The sequence below is a fragment of the Leptopilina boulardi genome, unplaced genomic scaffold (assembly GCF_019393585.1).
Source record: "Leptopilina boulardi isolate dan_hultmark-lab unplaced genomic scaffold, ZJU_Lbou_2.1 LbouV2_300, whole genome shotgun sequence".
In the NCBI taxonomy this organism is placed as follows: Eukaryota; Metazoa; Arthropoda; class Insecta; order Hymenoptera; family Figitidae; genus Leptopilina; species Leptopilina boulardi.
In genome coordinates this window covers 1,616,209-1,643,617 of record NW_026137864.1, presented here as the reverse complement: position 1 = coordinate 1,643,617, position 27,409 = coordinate 1,616,209, and the positions used below count along the sequence as shown (strand labels likewise).

Sequence of the window (27,409 nt, the reverse complement as noted above, 5' to 3'; positions counted from 1 at the left end):
GTGTTTTATATTTTGAGAATATTATTTATATTATGAAATTGACAAGAATATAAAAACAAAAATGATAAGGAAAATTTCACATCTAATTGAATACAATGTAGTAATATTTATTAATAGTGTTGATACAAAATAGAAAGAATTTATATTAAAACTAAATAAGAAATTCCCGTCAAAAACTTCATTTCTTACCAAAGTTCTCTAATATTTCTGTTAAATTTGTTTTTGTATTCATTCTTTTTTCTACATATATATTTATCTATGTGAATATAAATAATATTTTAAAGGCGAAATAATAATTATTCTTCAACGTCATTTTTTCACTAAATTAATAAATTTAATAATTATCAAGAAAAAATATTTAAAAAAAAATTATTTCAAAAATATATTTATCAATTTTTCTTAATAATTATTAAAAAATTGTTTTTTTTTTTTTTTAATTTAGAAATTCATTCGCTGAATATAAACACATTTTTTTTACTACTTTTTGAATGTTTCACAATAATTTTTTTTTTTTATTTTTTTTTTTTTTTTATAAATAAAGTTCTGTCAAAAATGCTTGTCTTAAGTTAGCGATTTTTGTACAAAAATCTGCTTTGTAAATAATTAAATATCAGACATGACAACAAAACTTTTGAAAGTATAGAATCATAATTAATTTAATTTACAAAAAATACATATTAATATAAATATTTGCAATAATGTGTAATCATAAAACAAGCATTTTCTTTTGCAATAAACTTATTTTAAGTTCTTTTTTTTAAACTATAAGATATAAATTTTTTCATTTAAAATTCCAGTGAAAATAAAATATTTTCAATAATTTGCGGAAGAAAACAAAAAAAAAAAAACTTTCTTGCAAATAAAAGTAATTTTAGATTGATTATGATTCTAAACATAACATATTGTAATAGCCCATTTTTATTTAATGATAATGTTTCTTTAAATATAGTAATTTCTAAAATTTCAGTGGTAATTTTGAATTTCTAAAATATGTAAATAAATAATAAATTCTAAATGTAGACCACGAAATAATAATACTTTTAAAGAACACAAAAACTATTTAAGAATAGGCAAAAATGATAAAAAAAAAATGTTTTTACTTTTAAAAAAATTTGAAAATTCATTTTCAAAATTATGAAATTTTTATAACTTAAACTTTTGAAATTTCATTTTTTTTTTCGTTTTAATTAAATTTAATTAAATTAATTCTAAGCGATTAGTGTCTAAATTATTCTAAATTTTTAAAGCAATGATTTGGATCAAAATCTCTTTTTTAATTTGACTTTTAAATCAATATTGAAACAGAGATACCAAATATTTTTGATTTTCAATGGTAACTTTGTTTTTCTATGAAACTATTATCTACTACTTACAATTAGTTAATTTTTATTTAAAAAAAAAAAAGAATGATATTCTTTAGATAGAAATTGCATAGAAAATGCGCGCAATCGAGTGACTTTTTTTTCTCTTTTTTTGAAATCTCAATGTGAAAAAATATTTCTTTTCTATTTGTCACATTTTGGCATTTCAAATGCTTTACTTTAATTTCACACTGTTTTTATCATTTTACGATCTTTTTGAAACAGCAAAATGAAATTAGGAAATTTTTTTTACATTTTTTTTTAGGTAATAATTCTACAAATTGTGTTAGCGTTAATATTACCTTTCATAATTTAAAAAAATTATGAAATCAAATTTTTAAATAGATATTAATGCCAAAGAAAAAAAATGAAGTCATTGTTTTTTTTTCCTAAGAGAAATTTTCTGCTTTTTAAAAGCTAGAATATTATATATATATATATTTATTTAATAATTGAACGCATTATTCGGGAATCGTTTCACAAGATGTTGAGAGATAATCGTTAGATTCATTGCCATCTTGATTATTGAAATCAGTGATCCAAACCTCCTGAATTGGTTCAGGTTGAAAACTGTCGTCTGATCTGTAATCTATTGTAATACTTGATTCGTCACTTTCTGTTTCCTTGCCATTATTAACAGGTAAGTTTGCCATTCTCATACCTGTTGTTGAATCGCTGTAGACCAAACTGTTTGAAATGAATGTATGACATCGACCCGCTGTCACGAATTCAGCACGCTCAACATTCTCTGAACTTGATGAACCTGACAATGGACAGGACAATGGTGGTGCAAAACAATAGACACTTGAAGTTTGATTTAATTTTGTGTAATCAGTTGATCCTCCCGTACTGAGATTTAATATATTTTCCAAACGTAAATCACTTGCATTATTATCCGACCATTTTGGCCAATACATATCTATTGGATCTAAAAAAAAAAATAAAAGAAAAAGAAAAAGAAAAGATTTTTTAAACACATCAATTGAAACAAAATTTTCATTATAATTATCCCTGACATTTCTCTTATTTTTAGAAAATATTTTGTATTTTTCACTGACATTTTCGAAATTTGTTATTTTTTTTTTTTTTTTTTTTTATCAAATGTGAATTCTATTTTCGAAAAATGGCGATAAATTAAAATTCGATCAAATGAAAATTATGTTACACAAACATTGTATAAAGAGCAATTCAAATTCTTAAAAACATATTAAAAACATAACATAAAATTACATATTTTCAAAAGTTTTAATGAAATTTTTTTTAAAAATTTAATTATATTCCAAGGTTATTAAATCAAATTTTACGAAATTTCAATTACTTACAATTCTTTTAATTTAATATATAATTATTTTTAAAAGTAAAATTTAAATTGAAAATTATGAATTGAAATTATTTTTGAAATTTTCAATTAAAAATCTTTTGAAAATAAGAAAAAGTCAAAACTTTTAATTGCAACTCTTTCAATATTGATTTATTTCTATTAAATCTGTATAATTTTGTTATTTACAAAAAAATCAACTGAAAATCTGCAAAATTTATCATTTTCAAAAAATTCAATAAACTTCTTCAAGATAATTTAATTATTTAAGCAATTACCAAATTAAAAATATTGATTTTAATTTCCACAAAATTTATTTATTTGTAAAACAGTTATATTTACCGAAAATTTCATTTTATTATTAAAAACTTTGATTTTAGTTTTTTGAGATATCAATTATTTCTAAATATCGAAATTAAATTTTTACAAAAAAAATTGTACCTTTAAAGTTTTTTTTATTACTTTTAAATAGTTTTCAAATTTTCAATTGAAAATCTTTTAAAATTTAATCATTAACAAAAAAATTTAACTGATAAACTTCGAAAATTTAATTAATTAAAAAATTTTTTACAAAAGTTCTACAAAATTTCATTGAAAGAAGAAAAATTAAAAATTCTCTAAAACTCAATTATTATATTAAATATTTAAAAAAAAATCTTGAGCAATTTAAATTTACAAAAATTCCAATTTCAAATCTTTCGAAATTCAATTAATTAGAAAAATCTTAATAGGAACTATTTGAAAATTTAAGCACTTGAGGGCTCAGATCGAATTGAAGGTTAAAAAAAAGTCGTTTTAGTCAATTTTTTTAAAATTTAATTAGTTAACTAATTAAATAGGACAAATTACTTTAAAAAAAAATTATTAAAGTTCCATTTTAAAAATTTTTTGAAGTTGATTTTAAAATTTTGACGTACTTTTTAGTTTTAACGGTTCAACAAAATTTTGGACAATAATTAAGTTTTACAGATTATGAAATTATTTTTAAAAAATACTTGAATTGTAAAAGATTTTAAATTTGAAATAAATTTTCTATTAATTTTAACTGCTGTAGTCTTTTATAAAATTTCTGACAACAATTCAATTTTAGAATTTTTATTTGAAAATTTTTTTTAATTAATTGTATTTTTAAATAAATATTAAAATTATTAAAAATAATTGAACTTGAGAAGAGTTATAGTTAAAATTTTTAGAAATAATTGAATTTCAAAAGATTTTGTTAAATTTAAGACAATAATTAATTTTTACAGAATTGAAAATAATTTATCAAATTATTTTAGATAACATTTTTTAAAAATAATTGAATTTTCGATGATTCATAATTTCAAATGATTTTTAATTGAAATTTTTGGTGATTTTTATTGATGAACAATTTATTAGAAATTATAAACAAAAATTGAATTTCAAAAATTTTCAATTGATAAATGTTTTGAAGAATTGAATTTTTGAAGAATATTATAAAAAAATTTTTTAAAATAATTGAATTCGATCTTATGATCGATGAAATATTTTATTTTTGTTTATATAAAGATCTTAAATATTATACAACTATTTTTTGTTATCTTAATTTTATTCGAATTGTATTTGAACTTTAATGGTCTTTCGATTGTCGGCTCAATATCTTGTTTGATAATTTTATTTGTTGATTTTTTTTTTATTTTAAACAATTATTGAATTTCATAAAAAAAAAGAAGTGTTTCGTTAAAAAATTTTGTAAAAATTGAAAAAGGTCGAAAAAGTCGTAGATCACTAAAAGTGTTATTGAAAACATTTTTTTGCTTGTCTAGTATTATGCAATAAAATTTTTAATTTGTAAACCATCACTTTTATTTTAAAAAAATCATTCTAAAATTTCCTTTAATAATTATTTTTGAAAATTTGATTTTTTCAAGAGACTTGGAACTTCAAAGTAAATCAAAAATTTAGTTATATAATTTATTTTATATTTTTTTAATATATAAAAATCAATTGAAATATTATTATTGAAAAATTGAAGATTTAAGAAAAAATTCAAGTTGAATTCATCTTTTTCTAGAATTAAATTTTAAAAAATTCAAATTCAATTTATCTTTCTCTTGAATTAATAGCAGTTTATCAAAATATTATTTTTGCTAGAAATTGATTACGTATGAAAAAAAAGAAAATTTTCTTTTCAAAAACTTACTATTTCTGTCCTTTTGAGCCGCTTGATTTTGATAGTGAAAATTTTCCCCACCTGAATATGTGGCGGAAGTTGTAACAGCATCCTGTGAATAAATTCCAAAAGAATCTTGTGTATGTACCGGATTATATGAATTTGATACATTTACATTAAATGAACTGTTATTACAAATAACCGACGAATGATTTTGTTCATAACATTCTGGTCGAAATTGTTGAATTTGTTGCTGCTGTTGTTGTTGTTGTTGCTGTTGTAAAGGATAATAATGCATATTTTGAATTTGCATACTATTATTTTCCACAATTGAATTGACATTCTGTCCGAAATTAGTGATATTCATATCATTTTGAAATTGATAATTATTCACTTGTTCATCAACTGAATAAGATGGATAAATTCTTGATGTATCGGCCGTTTCCGTATAATCAATTGGACCTCTATAATCTAATGAATTATCAATCCAAGATTGACAATTTTCTTGAATAAAATTCCCCGTACTATTTATTTGATATCCATTTTGTGAATTATTTTGTAAATAATTCATCATCATTTGATCGAGATTAATTTGTGGAATTTGATTTTGTTCATTGAACATTGTTTGTGATCGTCTATTATTGTCAAATATATTATAACATTCTCGTTCATTCCACTCTTCATCACAACTTTCTGAATCGGCAGTAATTGTGTCAGAATTATTATCATCAATGTCGCGTAACGAACGATAATGTTCAATTGGCCACATTCGATTTGCCTCAAGACGTGCCATTGCACCTAAATTTGTTCCAAGTGGCGCTTGTAACATTTTTTGTAGTATCATTGGTTTATAACTATTATTATTATTATTATTATTATTATTCGTATTATTCTCATTGATATTTCTTAACGAATGAGATTCTTGTGTTTCAAAAATTGGCGAGGGCAAAAATGATTTTGCCTCCGTTGGATTTGTAAAAACATTTGACTGATGAGTGGAAAATTCCATTGGACCGGCTTTTAAATTTAATGCCGCCGTATCCAATTCTCCGTCATTATTATTTGTATCGAAATTTTGATAATTTTTCTGAATTCTCTGAATTAAATATTGACGAAACATTTCGTAATTAGGATCTTCTCTTTTTATCATTTCCTCCTCTGGTACCGTCTACAATTTACGTTATAAAATTATATTAATTTAAATTTTTTTTAAAAAAGTACAAAACAATAGTACAATAAATATTGAAATAAAATAAAATCTTTGTCAATCTTATTAAAAAAAAAATTATATTGTTGCTGACTAATTTTTGAAAAATATAATACTTTGAAGAAATGATTTTGAAATTATTAAAATCAATCAAAATAATTTTATTAAAAATTTAATTATTTATTGTAAAAAATGAATTTAAAGTATATTTGAGCCACTTTCTTCATTTTATTAAGTCCTTAATAAGAATAATTCAATACGAATATTATCAAGAAAATTTATTTCGAATATTTCCGAATCGAAGATGTATATTTTTAAAATTTTAATTAAGGTAAACGTACACAATTACGGCCTAGTACGTTATTACGTGCTATTTCTTTATACTAATTGAAATAAGAAATTGATAAAATGTTTCAACAAGTGAAAAATTGCAACACAAACTTTGCTATTTATTAGATCAATATTCTGTGTTTTAATTGCATCTATTTTGTTTATGTATTGAAAATAAAAGTTTTTGTCAGTCAGTCGACGACTGAGCTTTGTGCAATACAATATACTTTAAGTGACAGCTAGGACTGAAGGTGATCTTCGTAAGGATATTAAAAGTGAAGTGTGTTTATTTTTTAATTTATTTTTTAATTTGTTGATTAATTATGATCTATTTAAATTATATTTTCTATTGCTGAATTATTTTTAAAAGTTTTCTTTATATAAAAATACTTTTTTAAATAGACGGAATTATGTTCGCTCTTCTCACACGAAGTACATTATTCCGTTTGAAACACGTAAATAGGGAATTACATTGTTTTATATTATACTTATTTTAATGAATCTAATAAGAATATTAAATGTGTTTACATTTTTTAACAAAAAATGAAATTATAAATAAACAAATGAGGTAATTGCGTACTAGTATTTTATTAACCATATTTGAAATATTTTATTAGAAATTATACGAACGGAATTAGGTTCAAAACATTTTATACATACATTCATTATTCCGTGCTATACGCCGTATTTAAGTTTAAGTAAAATGGAAAAAGAGTTTGTTCACAATTCTTTAATTTTAAACTTATTAATTATCATTTCAAGAGGCAAATTTTTAAAAGTATCGTTTTTTATAAGAATTATTAGGTATTGTCACGAAAATAATTCAAGCAAAATGTGAAAAAATATCAATTAAAAATTAATCAAATGAGTGGGACAAACTGGCGCTGGCTTGATAGAGACGATATCCTCATCTACGATGCTCAAGATGTTTTAAAAAAACTGAATCCTCTAGTATTATTTGATGACCGTAAAGTATATATGTTTAATGATTTATAATATTATTTCAAAACAAGTTAATGACCAAAGCGAGTAACCAAAGAAGAAAAATAATGACTGAATATTACAAAAGTTATCATTTGAATAAACATTATTTTATTTGACATCTGTGTAAAAAATTCCCTTTTAAACACAATCTTAAACTAATTTTAAGATTATGTTATTAATATTCTTATAAGAATAATTATTATCAAACAAATTGATATTTTATATATAAGTATGTGTGAAAACCTGGAATATGCCGCAATTATGGACAAGTTGGAACGGAATTAGTTACATGACAATATTTTTAAAACGGAATTACATACAATTGAAAGGATTTAAAATATATTAAAAAATAATATAAATTTAATTTTTGAACAGATATATAAAATGAAAAATTGAAAATGATTGATTAATTTTTACAATACAATTGTTTTCTTAAATTTTAAGTTACTTGATAAAATAAGAAAAATAAAATTCTCAGGAAGGGCCTTAACATGCCGTAATTGTTTACATTTACCTTAAGTAGGACAAATTTATAAAAAAAAAAAAAAAAAAAAAAAAATTCTGACAACAATTTTATTTTAGAGTTTTTATTTGAAACTTTTTTAAATAATTGAATTTTTAATGAAATATTAAAATTATTAAAAATAGTAATTAAACTTTGAAAGAGTTATATAGTTGAAATTTTTAGAAATAATTCAATTTTAGAAGGTTTTAAATTAAAATTTTTGAAAATAATTGAATTCAAGTGTTTTTGAATTGAAATTTTTTGGTGATTTTTGTTGCTGAAGAATTTAATTAAAAATTTAAAAAAGAAATTCTATTTTAAATTTAATTTAAAAATTCTTTCAGATAATTTAATTTTCGAAGAATATTAATAAAAATGGGTATAAATAAATATTATTTAAAATATATTTTAGATAAAAATTTAATTACAATAAATTTATATTAATAAAATAGTAATAAAATAGTTAAAATATTTTTAAATAAATTTACAGTTTATTTCTTAACCTCTATATGTGAAATTATTAAATTTCAAAAAGTTGTAGATGGAAAATTTTAAAAGATTTAAAAATTGAAATTTTTGGCTATTTTATTTTTGCTTCCTCGTGGAGGAAGCTTTGTAGTCATTTCGTTTGTAAAAATTTTCAAAGTGTCGGAAACAAATTTTTCTCTATATAGAAACATGTTATATGAGATCCTGATCAACTGTCCGGATGTATGTGTGCGTGTGTGTGTGTGTGGATCCCTTTTTTGTTTAGAAGATAACTTTAACAGGTTTTAATTTAGATAAAATTTGGTAGGCTCATTTATCATATTAATATCTCAAATCTGACCACAGGATTTTAAAAAATACCTCAAAAAAAAATTTTTATCGTCTTTTTTCCAAAATTTTTTTTAATCAAAAAAATTTTTAAATAGAAAAATTTAAGGTTATATATAATAAAATCGTATTCCTTACGTCAAGACAATTCGATCAGTATATATAAAGTATAGTTTCAATTTAAATTTAAAGAATTAATGAAAGTTAAAAAATCAAAAATTCACATTTTTAATATAAAATTTTGTGATTTTTTAAATTGAAGTTTATATATGAAATCATTGTATCCCTTGCATGAAAACGAATCGATTGGTATATATAAAGTATACATTTGAGGTAAATTTAATAAATTAATGAAAGTTAAAAAAAAAATTCCCATTTTAGCTGAAAAATTTTGTATTTATTTAAATTCAAGTTTAAATATAAAATAATTATGTTCCTTGCATTGAAACAAACCGATATAATTGTAAATAATTATAAATTATATATTATTTTTCATTAGATTTTAGAAATTTCAGCTAAAATGTGAATTTTTAATTTTTTAACTTCCATTAATTCTTTAAATTTTTCTCAAATCTATAGGTACTCAAATGTTTATATTATTATTATTATTATTATTATATTATTTTTGTATGTTTATTTCAAAGTTAATGCTTTCTCCACGAGGAAGCAAATATTTTTTTGCTGATCGTAAAGAGGAAGCAAAGTGTTCATGTAATGAACAAAATTTTTAATTGAAAAATAATTTAAGATAATTGAATTTGTGAAGAATTTCATTAAAATTATTAAAAATAATTAATTTAAAGAAAAATTTTAGTTAAATTTTTTTTTTGAATAATTGAATTAAAGAAGATCTACATAGTATAATAAAAAAGACGTAATTTTTTTTTTTTTTTGTTTTAAATATAAAAAAAAAGTCGAAACAAGTCGTATTTTCGAATAAAAGTCAGAAAAAGTCGAAAATATCGTATAATCCCAGTTTTTAACACCTCATATATGTATTTTAAATTCATATTTTACAATTAATAATTAAATTTTTAATAAAATTCTTTTCATTTCGTGATTTTGATAATTTCAAAATCATTCCTGTAAAGTATTATAATTTTTCAAAAATTAATCAGCAACGACTTTCGTCGAAATATAATGAATTGACACAATAGAAATTATTATTATTATTATTATTTTTTTTTTTTTGAGAAGCCAATTTTTAAATAAATTATCAAAAAGACTAAAATTTTGAATTTGACATCTCTAAAAATGAGAATGTCAAAAATTATCTGAAAAATCAAAATGGAGGTGAAAATGAACTATACCTATATTGAAAAAAAAGACTTTCATTTTAGGGGGAAAAATTGTGAAAAAAATTATTTTTCTCAAATCGAAAATTTTTGTGATGAAAGAAAAAAAAATTGATTCTCTTACCCAGCGATACGGTGAAAGATGCTGTGGCGAGTAGAAACGATCATCAATCGAAGAATAATTTGGACTGTGCATTGGCGTTGAGGTTACGGCAGTCATTTTTTCAAGCCTTTCCAATTTACGTTTTCTTACTTTACGCTTGCGATTTTCCCTTAATTCGTCCAACATTCGATTCACTTGAACTTCGTTGCCACTCTTTAAGGCTTCCAAAAAATCAACTAATAATTCTTTCTATTTTAAAATCATAGAAAAAAAAAATGAATCAATTTACCGACAATACCTCCCTACACACGAGTATATAGATAGATATATAATATTCTCATAATCTGAACTCGATTTACACGCGCGAGCGCCAATCCTCAAAAATTATAAGAAAACAAATGCTTTTAGTAAATAATTATTACCTTGATATTTCCAGGAATTTTATTTTTCGCAGCAAGAGCTTGTAGTTCCTTATATGACAATTTTGAAAAATCTTCGTTCATATTTCAACAATGCTTCTTATCAATACACTTTTCAAGAACTACCTTTTGTCTAAACCTGCGTGATGTCCAATTAAATTTGGCTATTACTTTATTAGTGTGTGAATGGCATATATTGATATAAATCATTGTATGTGTGAGTAAAAGAATTTCTCGCGCAAAAATTGTCGTCTGCTCTAATAAAAAATTTCGTATAATATTGTGGATTTGGAATATAAAATTTCTTTGAACTCGATCTTTTTTTAATATTTTGTAATAATTTTCATTTGATCTGCTATGATTTGATTAACATGACGAATTTTACTTTCTTTGTTTATTTAATTTATTAAAAAGCCTTTTGGAGATTTTTGAGGAACTACGCACAGTTTGAAGTTTCACAGTCGCAATATAAAATTTAATTATACGAATATGTAATATAAAAAAAAAATTATCTGATTTATTGAAGAACAGATGATTCATCATAAATATATACGTGACAGGTATGAGTTGAAATTAAAATCAAATATTTTTATGGAAAATTTAGGGTTTTTCAAATTTTAAATATCTTTGTCTTACATTTTTATATTTATTACATTAATATATTTATAGTAATAATATAGTTAATATAGTATTTTTAATATAGTTTTATTATAAACATGTATATTTAAACAATTTGTTAGAGTATTTAATCATAATTATTTTCTTTGAGATTTAATTTTTTTTTTAAATTATAGTAGTAAATAATTTTTTCTTACCTTTATTGTTATTAATAACTTAATAATAAATTTAAAAACTTGAAATAAATTTTACTGGATTTTTAGTTCACTTTGAAGTATTTTTTTTTATTAACAAAAATGAATTCTTAAATATTGAAAATATCGTATACTGTAAGCACAAAAATATTTCCAATAACGCATTTTTTTTTCGAATATCAATATTTTTCAAAATAATATAGATAATTTTTTATTATAAATTAAATTTTTAACCTTAAACAATTTTCTATTTAAAATTTATGTCCTTGAAGAGTTCAAAATTATAATTAAATTCATAAAAAATGTTATTAAAAATAAAAATTATTTTTCGTGACAAAAATAGGTAATAAAATTTTTTGCTTTGAAATTTTTTTTTTTTTTAAATATATTGATTGAGAGAAAAGGTGGAAAAAAATTTTCAAACAATAAATACATCGATGAAGTTTACAACGTTTATGATAATTACCAAACGATTAAATATAAAAAATATTTTTCTCGATGAAAATATGTAGAATACAATTTTTTTTTTTCATTTATTGATCGAGAAACGTTGCAAAAATTTTTTCACAAAAAAAAAAAATATAGAAAAAATTATAATTATTTACATGGAAAAATATATATTTTATTCTTAATCGTTAATAAAACGTTGTGAATTTCATTGACGTTAAAATTCTAAAAAAAGAAAAAATTGTACCTGAATAATTTTACTAAATAATATTTTTTCTAAATTTTTTACGTTTTTTTTGATGATGAAAAAAAATAATGAAAATAAAATAGTTTTTTTAGCGCTTAAATAAAAAAAATTTTGTGTAGTAAAATTTTTGTAGCAAATTTTGATTTTTTTAATACAATTTTTTAATTAAATTTAATTTTAATTGTAATTCAATTGAATTTACTTTTTTTCGTGGGTAGTAAAATAAATTTAGAGAACCTTGAGAAATTTTTTTTTAAAACCGTATAAGAAACCTTGAATTTGATTCTCAAATTTTAATGATCACCCCGATTAAGTATATATAAATATCTTTATAATATTTATTTAAAATTTTTTTATTGTTTCTCTAAAAAAGTTATTTTAAAAATTAGAAAGAAATGAAAACTGAAAATTTCGATTTCTTGAATATTAATTTTACTTCAGTTTTTTTCTCTCTCTCTCTCTCTCTCTCTAAAAGTAATTACATTGATTATTATTTAACTGCTAATTAAATTTCTCGTTCTTGCGATTTAATAATATAACATTTTTTTTTTGTATTAAAATTCTGTATTTTATTTTTATATATTTCTCTTTTTTTTGTAGATATATTTATTAATGAATTTGAAAATCGTTGGCCTCTATAAAAATGTTATTTATCATCAATTAAATGGATTTGAAATGATGCGATTGACGTTAATAAAGGGGTTACAGTTTGGAAAAGTAAAACCATATATGACGTGAGTTTGCGCGCAAGCACAGAATCCTGTGCTTTTGTATAACATTCAGTGGAACATCGTGAGAGCCAAGTGTCGGACGTTATCATCCCTCTTCAAATCTTTAAGTGTTGACGGCAAATTATTATCTCAAAGAGACAAGGATCTTGAGCTGATTTTTTTTTAATTTCCCTTTCATTTTTTTTTTTTGGAAAGGTAAATTTTCAAAAGGCATTAAAGTAAAGAGCCTTTAGGCTCTTTGCATTTATTTATTCAAGATTGCACTACCATCAGATTCACCTCGAAAAATGAAGGCACGGAAAAGCCGTGAGAAAAGTAAGTCTAATCCCATACATGCTGCTCTGCTTACACACACATATACACACACATAAATAAGCTTTAAGTCCAAAAATACAATGTCGATAAAATAAAAGTCAATCGATTTAAAAAAAATATATATTATTAATATTATAAAAACTATATTTTATATAATATACAAAATTAAAATATAGAAAAGATTTTTTTTTTTTTGAAAAATTAGAAATAGTAGAATAAAAATTGCTTTTAATATATAAAATCAGAAGTAGGTGAAAAAAAATATATAAATTAAAATAGCTCACAAATAACTGATAAAGTAATTTTATGATTAATTAATTTTCTTTAGATAGAAATTTTTATCTCGTTATTAAAATTCTTTTAGAGGGAAAAATTAATTATATCCAATTACAGTTAATTTAATCACATGAAACAAAATGAAAAAAATATTTATTTAGGTCTTTTGTTTGTCATGTTACAGTTGAGATGGAGAATAAAGGTTATTTAAATATTTATAAAAATATCTATGAGAATTAGTAATAATAGAGGAAGCATGTCATTGAAAATTGAAATTTTATTTTTTGAAGTAATATTCATTTTATCATAAAAAAAACTTTTCAAACTCTGTGTTTAGTTTCGAATCCTTTTTTTTTTTACTGTAAATTCAATTTCTTTTTTTTTAAACTTCGAAGTAATTTTGATCATAAACCCAAAAAATTTTGTGTTTTCAAGTATTTATCATTTTTTTTTTATTTTACAAAAGAAATTTAAATATACTTTTAATTTCAAAGTTAAATTAAAAAATTTGAATTTTTTTTTTACTTAGAAAACTTTTGAATATAGAAATTGATTCAATTACCACGCAATTTTAATTCTCGAATTTTAAACTTGAAAATTGAAAAGAATTTAGAGAATAAAATTGATTTATTTTTATTTTTTTTTTATATTTATCAAATTTTTTTGTAATGGTCAAAGGGAATTTTTCATAATTTTAAAAACTATTAATAATATTTAATCAATTTCAGGCCTCGGATTATATGACTTTTTCCGACTTTTTTTGGTTTATTTTAATAAAATGCGACTTTTTCGACATTTTTTTTACATTTTTTTTACAAAATCTTTCAACAAAATACGTTTTTTTTAGTATACAATGCAGATCTTGTTTAGATCTTCTTTATTTCAATTATTATTTAACAAATTTTTAAATAAAAATCTTCACTAAATTAATTATTTTTAATAATTTTTATGAAATTCTTTTTTTAAATTCAATTATCGTAAACTATTTCTCAATTAAAATTTTTATGAAATTTAATAATTATTTATAATTTTTTAAAAATTAGCAAATAAAATTACCAAAAATTTTTAATTTAAAATCACTTGAAATTTAATTATTTGCAAAAATTTCAATTATTTTTAATGACTTTTATAATATTCTTCGAAAATTCAATTATTTGAAAACATTTTTCAATTTAAAATTTTTTCAAGTTCAATTTTTATCTTTAATTTTGACTAAATTCTTCATCAACAGAAATCACGAAAAATTTCTCTTATTATAATTATTGTCTGAAATTTAACACAATCTTTTGAAATTCAATTATTTTCGAAAATTTCAATTTAAAAGCTTCTAAAATTTATTTATTTCTAAAATTTTTTGAAATTTAATAATTTCAATTAGGGTAAATGCAATAATTGCGTCGCGATTCAAGTCAAAACACCTTTGAAATAGAAAATTCGACATTTTTCTATTTTATAAACTCAATTTAAGACTTATTAAACAAAAAGTTTATGTTATTAATTTTTTATAAGTAATTGTATCAAAAAATGATTGAAATAATTTTTTTTAATTATTTGGCAACAGTTATATTAAATATTCTTAGAATGATAAGAGGGTATTCGAATAAAGTAAAACGTGATTCATTAAACTTGATATATTTGGATTAGAACAAGAATTAAAATCGATAGATATTAACCGCATGGATGCGACCATCGAACTAACCTCACAGCAACTTATGCGTTAATGTATCATATGACATTTCTTAAGTTTCCTATTGGTTCAAAAGTAAAGTGATTTTGCGCATGACATTAATATTTGAAAGATTGATATAAAATCTTAATAGATCGATACTTGAACAATTTAGTTAAATATAAAAAAGATCAGAACTTGTAGTTCTTACACTTCCCCTCAAGTGAGAGTCTCTAATAAAAAAAAATCACTTAAGTTGTTGCAAGCCAGCTGATGTTGCACAGAATAACATTTTTGCTTTACAGAGTCCCTTGGTAAGAAAATCAGCTACTTGCTTCTCACTTGGGATATACTTTACTGAAAAAAGTTTCTTATTTATCACTTCACGAATGAAATGGTGGCGAATGTCTATGTGTTTGGTTCTCGCGTGAAATGTCGGGTTTTCCGCCAACGAGAGACAACTTCTGTTGTCACACCATACTGTCAAATCACCGAGATCAGCAAATCCTAGTTCCTGGACAAGTCGTTGAAGGTATATGGCTTCCTTCACGCATTCAGCCATCGCCATATACTCGGCTTCTGTCGTCGATAGAGCCACAGTTTTTTGTTTACGTGAGTCCCAAGAAATAGGTCCACCTCCCAGCATGAACACATATCCAGATTGAGACTTCCGGTCCTCAATGCAGCCACCCCAGTCTGCATCCACGAATCCTTCAATTGGTCCGGGTTGCTTCTTGAAACGGATTCCCACGTCAGCTGTTCCCTTAAGGTACCGAAGTACTCGCTTTGCGGCCTTCCAATGCTCAGTTCCGTAGCAATTGTTAAATTGACCAAGTTTACTGATCGTGTAGGAAATATCGGGACGGGTCGTCACAGACAGATATGTAAGAGCACCCACTAATTCTCGATAGGGGAGCTTTCGATCATCGTCATTTACGTTGTCATTTTTCTTTAGTTTAGTTCCGAGGTCCATTGGCGTACTGACCGGATTGCATTCGGTCATTTCGAATCGCTCGAGCAGTTCGTGAATGTATCCTTGTTGGCACATTGTCACCTCATTTTTCGTTTGAGTAAATTCCACGCCCAAGCAGTATTTTGCATCGCCTAGGTCCTTAGTTTCGAACTCAGAGGACAACATTCTTTTGAAATCATTAATTCGCTTTTCCTTTTTAGCGGCCACCAAAATGTCATCCACGTAGACAACAACCAGCAACAAGTCTTCACCTTTTCCCGATTGAAACAAACAAGGATCTCCTTTCGTCGGATTAGCGTTGAACTTCCTCAAAACTCCGTCTAATTTCTTGTACCAGGTCCTTCCAGCCTGTTTCAGGCCGTACAACGATTTCTTTAAAAGACACACTTTATCTCCAGAGTTGAAATCATTTAGCATTTTCTTTGCTGTCCTCCCTATTTCACTATCACCTTCGTTGTCGATCACGTATTGCAGATAGTCTTTGAAATGTTTTGGGGGTTCCATCATGATTTCTTCTTCCAATTTTCCGTTGAGGTACGCTGATTCAATGTCGAATTGCTTAATTTTCAAATCAAGCTTCGCAGCGAGAGATGCCATCAGTCGGATTGTGCTGAAACGAGCTACTGGAGCGAATGTCTCGTTGAAGTGTATTCCAGGTTGCTGGCTAAAGCCCTGGGCTATTAACCGTGCTTTTCTTCTTTCTATTGTGCCATCTGGATTTACCTTGTTTCGCAGAATCATTCGACTTCCTATGACCTTGGAGCCTTCCTTCGGACGTTCTGTTAGAATCCAAGTCTTCTTCTTAATGAGTGATTTCATTTCAGCAGCAATAGCAACGTGCCACTCGTCAGAATCTCTTCCCCTCAAAGCTTCATTTATTGATATTTCAGAAAGGAAGGTTTGATCTTCGACTTCCATCACACTATCTCCTTCGGCACTTGCGGGTTGATTTTTCTCCAAATGAGCACTACTTCTCAATCCGCTTCTCGTTCCGGTTCTCGGCTTGTCATTTGGAGGTCTGACGTTGGATTTGCTTCCTTTTGGTCGTCCTGGCTTCTTTTTGTCTTCCCCTGGTGTTGATTTTCTCATCTCGTCTTCGGTTTCGATGTTAACGTCTCTTTCGGGTTGCTGTTCTTCTTGTATCACAGGATCGGTTACAGTGTTATCATTGAATCCACGAAAGTCTTCTTCGATAGAGTGCCAATCGTCTTCATTTTCGTAGTCACTTGTTTCGATGTTATCATTCGGTGTTGTTTCGTGTTCCAATGTTGTAAAACGACGTTCGGTTTCATCTTTGTTGCCTTTTGATGAGATATTTGTTTTATCCTCGTCCGCAGACTCGTGTTGAATTTTTGTGTCCTCAAGAAACTTCACATCCCGGCTCACAATTACTTTTCGTTTTTCAGTTGACCAGACTCGGAACGCCTTTGATTCTTCCGAGTATCCTAGGAACACTCCTTCGTGGCCTCGCTGGTCAAGTTTGCTTCTTCCGGGATCTCGATCCAAATAATAAACTTTAGTTCCGAAGATTCTCAAATTTGACACATCCGGCACAGTCCCCGTCCACGCCTCGTATGGGGTTTTACCGTTCAGACTTTTTGCAGGTAGTCGATTTCTCACATAATTGGCAGTGTTTACCGCTTCCGCCCAAAAATGATTTGGTAACTTTGCATCCATCAACATGCATCTTGCTGTGTCCAAGAGTGTCCTATTTTTTCGTTCAGCAGTCCCGTTCTGCTCTGGGTTGTGTGGTACCGTTAGCCTTCTCGAGATTCCTTTTTGTTTCAGATAATTGTCAAATTTCGTGTTGACGTACTCACGCCCATTGTCCGATTGAATGGTTTTGACACTTTTGCCTTTCTGTCTTTCTACCAAGGCCACATATTCTTTAGTCGTTTCGAACACTTCCGCTTTTGACTTCAGGAATCTTATTTCACAGTACTTGGAGTAATCGTCGATAAATTCGATGTAATACTTCGCTCCACCGAGTGAGGTTGATTTGATCGGGCCCCACACGTCCGTGTGAATTATTTGTAGAATATCAGATTCGCGGTTAGACTCCTTAGGGAATGGGGTTCTTGTCATTTTTCCTTTAAGGCAAATTTCACAGTCGAAGACAGTTTCAGTTTTTTCGAGTTCCACACCTGTCACTGCACCTTTTCTAACAGCTTCACGAATGTCTTTTAAATTCGCGTGTCCGAATCGTCTGTGTAAAATCTCGATCGTAGTTTTACACACTTTTGAATTTGAAACCGCACAAACACTTTCCCGAGCTTCCTTTACGTAATACAAATTGCCTATTCTGTTCGCACAAAGTTTAATGTCACCTTCTGTATCGAGAATTTTTGCGCATTTATTGTTGAACACAACACTGAATCCTTGATCCGTGATTTTAGACACTGACAATAAATTAGTTCTTAAATCGGGAGCGTGTGACGTATTCGCGAGCGAAATACACTTTAAATCACCATTCACATTGGCCGTAAACTTCACAATTCCTTTTCCGAGAGTTTCCGATGTAGAGTTGTTTGCCAAATTTAACACTCCGCGATTAGAGTCCGTAATTTCTTGAAAAATACTTTTCTCGTTACAAAAATGACTAGACGCTCCGCTGTCCAAACACCAATTCCTACACTGTTCGGGATCTGAAACACTTGTCACATTTAAACAAAGATCTTCCGCGGTTTTAGCTGATTGACTACTATTATTTCGGTTGAATCGACATTCTGACTTCTTGTGTCCAAAGTTCTTGCATATGTGACACTGAAATTTAAATCGAGGTTTTTGTTCACTTTTATTATTGTTGTTCACTTTCGTATTCACTTGATCGCGTTTATGTCCAGTGTATTTGTTTACCACCATGGCGTCTGAATTTTCGGCTTGTCGACTGCTTTTTCGTGCATCAGTTTCTTCTATTATCTTCGTTCGCATGATTTCGGGAGTCGGTAAATTATCCCTCGACTCAATGGCGCACCTGAAATTCTCGTAGCTTCCCGGGAGACTATATAGCAACATTACCGTCAGTAGATCTGGATTGATTTCAATCTCCATATCCGCTAATTTATCGACCGTGTCGAAAAATTGATTCAAATGATCTCTGACGTCACTTCCCTCCGCCATCTTTTGTACTGTGAGCCTTTTTAGCAGCGTAGCCTTCCTCGCCGGACCTTTAGATTGGTAGATTTCCTCCAATCTAAGCCACATTTCTCTAGATGTCGAGCAGTTTTTTATTTGTTTCAGCTCACTCGAAGAGATCGAGAGAATGATATCCGACTTCGCCTTTTGGTCGCCCTTGATCCATGCTTGTTCAGCCGCTCTGGTTGCTTCGTCCTCACCTCTTTCAGGTTTCACTGAGGTTCCACTCGCGTAATCCCAAAGATCGGCTTTTATTAAAATCGCCTGCATTTGAAGTTTCCATGTGTCAAAATTATGTTTGCTGAGGAGTTCAATCCTCGAAAAATTTCCACCGTTCATTTTGACCACACGCGGTTTTCACTTTACACTTAAAGAAACGAAAGTTCTTTTCCCTCACACACGTATGTGTCTGGGCCCATAACCTCTTAGAATGATAAGAGGGTATTCGAATAAAGTAAAACGTGATTCATTAAACTTGATATATTTGGATTAGAACAAGAATTAAAATCGATAGATATTAACCGCATGGATGCGACCATCGAACTAACCTCACAGCAACTTATGCGTTAATGTATCATATGACATTTCTTAAGTTTCCTATTGGTTCAAAAGTAAAGTGATTTTGCGCATGACATTAATATTTGAAAGATTGATATAAAATCTTAATAGATCGATACTTGAACAATTTAGTTAAATATAAAAAAGATCAGAACTTGTAGTTCTTACAAATATAATAGTAATAATAGTTATTTTTTATGAACGCGCCATAATTGGTGCACTCGCCGTAACTCTTATGAAATCCAATTTTTTTCTTAATGAATTTTATAATATTCTTCGAAAATTCAATTATCTGAAACCATTTTTCACTTAAAAAGTTTTCAAAATTATTGTATTTTTGTCTGCAATTTCTAATACATTTTTTTAGTAACAGAAATCATCAAAAATTTTAAATTAAAAATCACTTGAATTTCAATTAATTTCAAAAATCTAAATTGTAAATCTTTGAAAATTCCATTAACTTTTCAAAAATATTATCTAAAAAAATTTAATAAATTATTTTTAGTTCTATAAAATTTTTAATTATTGTTTGAAAATTAACAAAATCTTTTGAAATTTAATAATGTCTAAAAATTTCAACTTTAACTCCTTTCAATATTATTACTATTTTTAAAAAAAATTTGTATTTAAAAATCTGTAAAACTTGATTAAGTATTGACTGAAATTTTTTTACTATAAAAACTAAAAATTATTGAAAAAATTTTAAATCCGAATAAATTGCTTAAATCAGCGTTAAAAAAAAATTATAAAAATGGAACTTTAAGAATTTTTTTTTTTTTTTTTAGAAATTTGTCCTATTTAAATAAAATTTTGAAAATTTGTCTTACAATTAGTTCGATTTTGAAATATTCGAAATAAATTTTCTTGATAATATTTTATTATAGAATTATTCTCATTACGGAATTAATAAAATGAATTTAATATCTTATAAAATTAGTTATTTAAAGTAAAATATTTATTAAAGAATTAAATTTTGTTAAAATAAAATAAATCGACTTTTTTCGGAATATTATTAATCCACTAAAACTATTTTCTTTTGTGCTTTAAAGTCGATCCGAGGCCTGAATTTTGGAAAAATAAAATTACAAAAAATTGAACGAATTTTTTTCTTTAAAATCTTTACAATTTCTGCTTCGAGCATTGATCTATTGCAAATGAAAAAATCTTAAAGAAATCATTTCCAATTGAAGAAAATTAAAATCACTGAAATAGAATTTTTTTTTTAAATATTATATTATTAAGTTTCTGTTAATGTTTTTCTAATTGAAAATATTTTTTGTTTTGTTTAATATTTTAGTGTAAGTATTTATAATGAAACATTAATAATTGGAAAAGTTTTCAGTATATTAATTCTATATATACATGGTGCACAAAAAATTGCTTATAACAATTACACACGCATGCTTCCGACTGTAATGCCGCTCGAGTTTCCTCTTTTGACAGCTATTATATAATAAATACCAGTCTATAAATTATTATCTACATATAAAAGAAAAAGACATTAATAAATCAGTTTCAAACTTCATTGTAATTCGTTATATATAGGAAAGAAAATTGATGTTAAAAGAGATTAAGTGTTGTCTATTTTTCGTTTACTTTATTTTATTTTCTTTGAAAAATAAGTGTGGACATTTTTTTCCTTTTTTTTTTTTATTATCAACTCTAAATTATATTTATAGAAGGAAATGAAGGAGAATTCTTTTTTTGATTAATGATGTGGTATTTGAAAATGTCTTCCATATAAAGAAAGAAAATAAAGTATTCAGAACGGTTATTTAAGGTCGGTTTATTTATTGAAGCTTTAGGATTGTAAATTTATGAGCAAGTTTCATTTTTTCGCTTTAAAAGAAAAAATAAAAACTCTTCTGGAGTTAAAATAGGTTTCTTTTTTTCTTGAGTGATATTTTTAGTATGATATTAATTTTTCTTATTTTCACTTTATTGATCACAAAAATTATTTTGATGTTTTTGTTGTAAATTCAATAATTTGGCAAAAAAAAAAAAAAAATCTCTATTGTGAAAGAGATTTTTAAATTTTCATCTTTCTATACATTTTCTAGTAAGTTTTTTTTTTCTTTTTGTTTTAGATTTTTTTTTTTTTTTGCCTCGAGCAATTTAAACGTATTTTAATAATTCAGTTGTCAGGGTTGAAAGAAATCTTTTATGAAATTTCCAAACAAAAAGAACTCTCGTGCCTCAGGATATGTACATGCATTTAACTTTTGTATTTTGAATATTTTAAAAATGTGAAATATTTTCGCTTATTGTTATAATTGCCATAAATAACGAAATAAGAGAAATATATATTTAAATGAAAAATAAAATTATATTAAAATAAAAAAATAAAATTAATTTAATTTTGAAATATTTCTGCAAAATTATGAAAACTACAAAAATAATGGAGAAATAACAACAGTAATAAATAAAATAGTAACAAAATGTAAATAAAAAAAAAAAAAAAATTCAGAAAAGAATGAAAGTAAAATTTAAAAAAAAATAATACAAGTAAAAAATATAAAACTGGAAAAGTGTTGAAAAAATCAATTTTTTATTTCAAATAAAAATGTTTATTTTTCTTTTCTATTGCGCTTTGTAATAGGAATTCAGAACATAAAATCAATATTTTTCATTTACAAAAGATCTTTTTTTAATTTGTTTTTGTGGAAAATATTTGTTTTATGAAAGAATGAAGTTTAAGTACAACAAGGACGAATCATATATAATACTATTATTCTTAGCTGCTGTGGATTCTAATCAATATTATACGTTTCTATTTTTTACATTGAATTTCTTATTTTGAAATTATTGGAAAATGAATTAAAGGAATTATTAAATGTTTCTTTTAATATTTAATGCATTATTTCTTTCCTAAATATTCTTATAAAAAAGTTTAAAAGAGTTTATAAATTATTCTCATTAAAAGTTAATAAGAGAATTAAAAAGATAATAGTAAATTTTGTGTTTGATGTTTAAAAATACTTTTCTTTTTTTAAATTATTTATTAAACTACTTTATTTATTAAATTTATAAATTAAATTAAATTAATTTAAATAAATTCTTTTTTTCTATTTCTAACATTTTTTTGTTTTTTTTTTTTTAATTTATTTTTTTTGTGAATTATTTCAATATTTATTTCAATGTTTTTGTATAATATTGACTAATTTATGAAAATGTATTTAATAGAGCGGACATATGTAGGTCGATTATCACTTAAATTGATGTAACGAAAAATTTTAATGGCACTTAAGAATTCCATTGAATAATAAAATAAATGATTAGATCTTTTAAAAATTTTACTTTCATTCTCAAAAGAATACTTTAGAGCGAAAATATCAGCAAATACAAATTTTATGATAAAGATTTCAATTAATAATATTTTATTTGAAATATTAAAAAAAAGGAATCTTAAATTTGAAAAAAATATCTTTTTTTAATTATTAAAACTATTTTTGATTTATTTATGAAAATCTTTTTTATATCAAAAAATTTTTTTTTTGCAAAAAATATTTAATACTTAATTACTATTTAAAATAGTACTATTTAAAATAAGCAAAAATTTAAAAATTGTTTAATTTTTACCAAATATCCATGTAATTAATTAGTTGCTATTAATTTAATTTTCGAAGAAAACGGATTTTTTAAAAAAAAAGTAAAATGTAATAATTTTTTTATATTTAAGAATTTTTAATTTTTTTTAAGTTTTCTAATAGAAATGTAAAATTATTTACACTCGTGGACAGATATGCCTACACTTTTTTGTCCTTTTCTAATATACGTGTTGCCATGACAACACGTGCGTAAGTGCATTAGAAGAGGACAAAAAAGTATGTAAATTTCCCCTATAATCGGATAGATATCAGTCAAAACAAAAGTTAGTTTAACTTCACATTTTCGTATATTTGATAAAAAAAAAAAGAATTGTAATTAAAAATTTTTGCAGTAATAATAATATGAAAAATTTTATTTTTAACATTTTGAAATAATAAAAGTTGTGTTTGGAACGAAGATTATAAAAATTTCTCAAGTAACGATTCTCAAATTTTAGGTTATGTTATACCTAAATCATTTTTACTGTCAGAAAATTGTATTTTTTTTTGAATCTATATTTTAATTATTCAAAACAAAAATTAAATTATTTATACATTTAAAGTTTAAACTGTATTTTTAGTCAAAGATTCAAAAATATTATAGGATAATTTTTAATTTTTCAATTTCAATTTACGCAAAAACTATAAAAAATTTTGAAAAACTGTATAGAGGACTTTTCGTCTTACTTTTTTTTCTGTACAATATGTACCTTTAATATGTACACCCATGACTGGAACACTCTGTATAACTTTTTTTTTACTATACAAAAAAAAAAAAAATACAGTTATAAAATTTGTCATTTAAAATAAAAATAAAAATATTTAAGAAAATTTAATTATTCAAATAAATGTTTTCTTCTTGACTATAAACATATATTTGCTGAGACACGAGAGGATCATACGCTTCATGTATTTGATCACCCAAGTGAAACGTTTGATAAACGCTCGCAAATGGAATTCTCTCTCTTTCTCTCGTTGAGTATAATAATTTACACATTGAACAAATTAACGAGAGTCTTTGGGGTAGGTTTTAGGTATGTCGTTAGATTGCATAAAATTTGTGTGTGTGTGAGTTGATATATGTACAACTGGAAACGAGGTTAGGTTGCTATGGTGACCCCGGATGCCCGGGATTGTGCGGAGCTGTTGCAGAGGTTCAGTGGATGCCTATATATTCTTTCTTTTTCTTTCTCGCACACGCGTACAATTTCTCGCACCACGTGTGGTGTTCCGTTTCTTTTCTTCTCATATTCTCGCATTGATCGAAAAAAAAAAATCAAAAACTCAATAAATAGACGAAATTTTTCAAATCACCTATTTGCGATAAACTGATTCGATTATTTGATTCCCTTTTTCTCTTTGTTTAATCATTTTTAACATAAGAGAGCCTGCGCCTATATAACTGACCTTCTGATATATAGTTCATCTGCTTCAGACTCTAATGGATCGGTCCATTAATTTCCCTTGACTTATGGCGATCATTTATTCTTCACCAGGGACAATACATCGTTTTGGAATTTGTTCAAATTTTATGTTTACAAGAATTTTTTTTTGTCTAGGAATGTTTTTATTATATACGTTGAAATTTTTTTTTCAATGTTGATATGATAAAAGAGAATTTATTTGAATAATGTATTAATTTGGGAAAATTTTTTTTTAGAGGAAATTTATTTTAACTGAAAATTAAAATTTATAGTTAACGGAAAAATAAATTTGCGATTATAATTTTATTAGGAATTAATTTTTTTAATTTATTTTGAGGAAAAAAAAATTGAAAGAAATTCTCTTGTATATTTAATTTAAGTCACTGTCTGACAATACTTTGAGTATTTCTACTGACAAGTTGTATAACGGAGGATTTCTCTTTTGTATTGTACGTCCGTGACTTATAATTTTCTATATCAAAAAGAAAAATTGCTAGTGTTTTTATTTAAAAAAAATTTTTTCCATTCAATAAGAAAAAAATATTAGTTTATAACAAAATTTAGTTATTTTAATTTTCAAAATTTAATATCAATTTTAATTAAAAAATTTATTTGTTGTTATAAAACTTTTTAGTTTGAATTTCTTTCTAAAAAAATATATTACTCTTTCAATATGAAAAATAAAATATACAATTTTTTTTGTATACCAAATAAATTAAAAATCTGGTTTTTATTTTTTTTTTTGCGTTTATCTCTATCTCTATCGCTATATCTATTCCACAATTTTTTAGAACTTGAGAATGTGTATCTCTATTCCCTTTGGCACTGAAAAAAATAATTAGCGCACGATTTCTAAAAATAGACCTGTAATGTATTTTTTTTTTTTTTTTTTTTTCTTAAAACCTGCTACACTTCCACTTTCCGTAGCTGATTTTATTCATAATTTCCCATCTATAGATATATATATATGCATTATTAATATGAGAATGACATTATATAATTGATTAAATACTCTACTTATACTTTCTGTCGAAAGTTATCCATTAATTCTCCTTTTAATGACTTCTCTTGAGCATTAGAGTTATTTCGTAGCTTTTCACTATTTTTCAGCATACCAGAAAATCAATATTTGATGACTATCGCATATTTGATAAACTGCGCCATATATATATATACGCGTATATATATATACATCCGATACTTGATAAAAGCATCAAATCAATCTCTCGAGGGATTTTTTACGTTGTTTTTAAATTGATACTGTCAATTATTTTCGAGAACTGTAATAAATATACTTATATAATTATAATCATTTTTTATTTCAAATTATTTTTATTATTGTCATAAATTGATTTTGTTTATTGTCCCTTAAATAATAAAAAAAACATACATTATTCTTATTATTTATAATAGTATAATAATTACAATAATAATAATAATAATAATAATAATAATAAATTAATTAATTTATAAAATACAAACAAAAATATAGATGACTTTTTTTAATCCAAACTGTAGCTCTTCTAAAATTCAATTATTTTGAAAATTGAAACCAAATAGTATTTGTGAAATTAATTATTTTCAATAATTTTAATAAAATTCTTCAAAAATTCAATTATTTCAAATAATTTTCAATTAAAAATTTTCTAGAATTCATTTATTCTCTAAAATTGATTTAAAAAAGTCTTTAGCATTTTAAATTGAGGAAATTTTCAAATTAAAATCTCCTGTTTGAATAATAAAAATAATGACAGTATCTCTTTTGAAATTCATAAAACTTTATTTTTAATTATTTAATTAAAATTTTATTAATATTCAATTATTGACTGTAATTGGTAAACAAAAATTTCAGCAAATCAATTTTACAAAAATTTCAATTTAAATTCCCTTGAAATTCAATTTTTTGTAAGAATTTTAAATATGTTTAAAATAAAAAATAGTAAATAAATAAAACTCAATTATTTTTAAAATTATCATTAATAATAAATAATTAATTAACAATATTAATTATTAATAAGCAGAAAAATTTAAAAATAACGTACATAGAAAATACCTCGTTTCTGAAAAGCTTTAACACTTCCTATACATTGTCTCTGCCCTTCATGGAGTCTGTTAACATTCTTATCAGTTTATTTGAAAATTAATTTTTCCTGTTTTTTTTTTCTTGTTGGACGATTGAAAAAAAGAATATTTTAGTAAAAATTCTGGCATCCATGTGCACGTTTAGACTGGTTACCTGAGAAAAAGAGCATCTCGAACGAGTAATACAGTGTCGTAGGAGATAAGGCCATTGAATCTTGCAGAGGCTGAACTTGAAGATCTCGGGGGCGTTTTAGGGGGTTCTGGGGGGGCCTTAAGTCTTGGGGGTCGTCACAGACCAGAGGAATTGGCCACCCTTGCTGCCACCACAAGGTTCACACGAAAGGAAATTCAACTTATTTATCGTGGATTCAAGCAGGAATGCCCCACTGGACTTGTCGATGAGGAAGCCTTCAAAAAAATATTCTCACAATTTTTTCCCCAAGGAGGTGAGTTTTTTTTTATTAACTTTCTTCTTTTTTTTATTCTACTATATATATATGGGCGAATCTACAGAATCGATTGATTTCATGTTAATCTCAAATTTTTCCTATTTTATAAGTATATCCTAATAATTATTTTTATATTTATATCATTTTATATATATCTAAATCTCGAAAAGTGTGAATGTTTGCATTTCATTGGTCCAACAACACTGAAAATTCACGTGATTTCGGAACACCTTCA

The 27,409-nt window shown here is 24.9% G+C and overlaps 2 protein-coding genes across 6 annotated transcripts in view; one reads left to right on the top strand and one right to left on the bottom strand.

Moving 5' to 3' along the window:
• Positions 1-27,409, top strand: part of LOC127282628 (Kv channel-interacting protein 2-like) — a 44,179-nt gene that overhangs the window by 946 nt on the left and 15,824 nt on the right. For 2 of the 4 annotated variants that reach the window (XM_051306993.1, XM_051306994.1), the window contains one exon: positions 26,947-27,171. In XM_051306993.1, coding sequence (XP_051162950.1) covers positions 26,947-27,171 — 225 coding nt within the window. Of the gene's footprint in view, positions 1-10,905; positions 11,033-12,578; positions 13,025-13,484; positions 13,503-26,946; positions 27,172-27,409 lie in introns of those variants that run through there. The other 2 variants (XM_051306995.1, XM_051306996.1) reach the window with 2 other exon arrangements.
• Positions 1,395-10,635, bottom strand: LOC127282626 (putative uncharacterized protein DDB_G0271606). Of its 2 annotated transcripts, XM_051306991.1 has the most exons (5): positions 10,476-10,635; positions 10,075-10,302; positions 4,844-5,981; positions 2,023-2,289; positions 1,395-1,950 (listed from the first exon to the last, which is right to left on the bottom strand). In XM_051306991.1, exons 1-5 carry the CDS (start codon positions 10,554-10,556, stop codon positions 1,823-1,825), a joined length of 1,842 nt encoding a protein of 613 aa, XP_051162948.1. In that variant the 5' UTR covers positions 10,557-10,635; the 3' UTR covers positions 1,395-1,822. The 2 variants fall into 2 exon arrangements, with proteins under 2 accessions (XP_051162948.1, XP_051162947.1); XM_051306990.1 differs by having other exon boundaries at positions 1,395-2,289.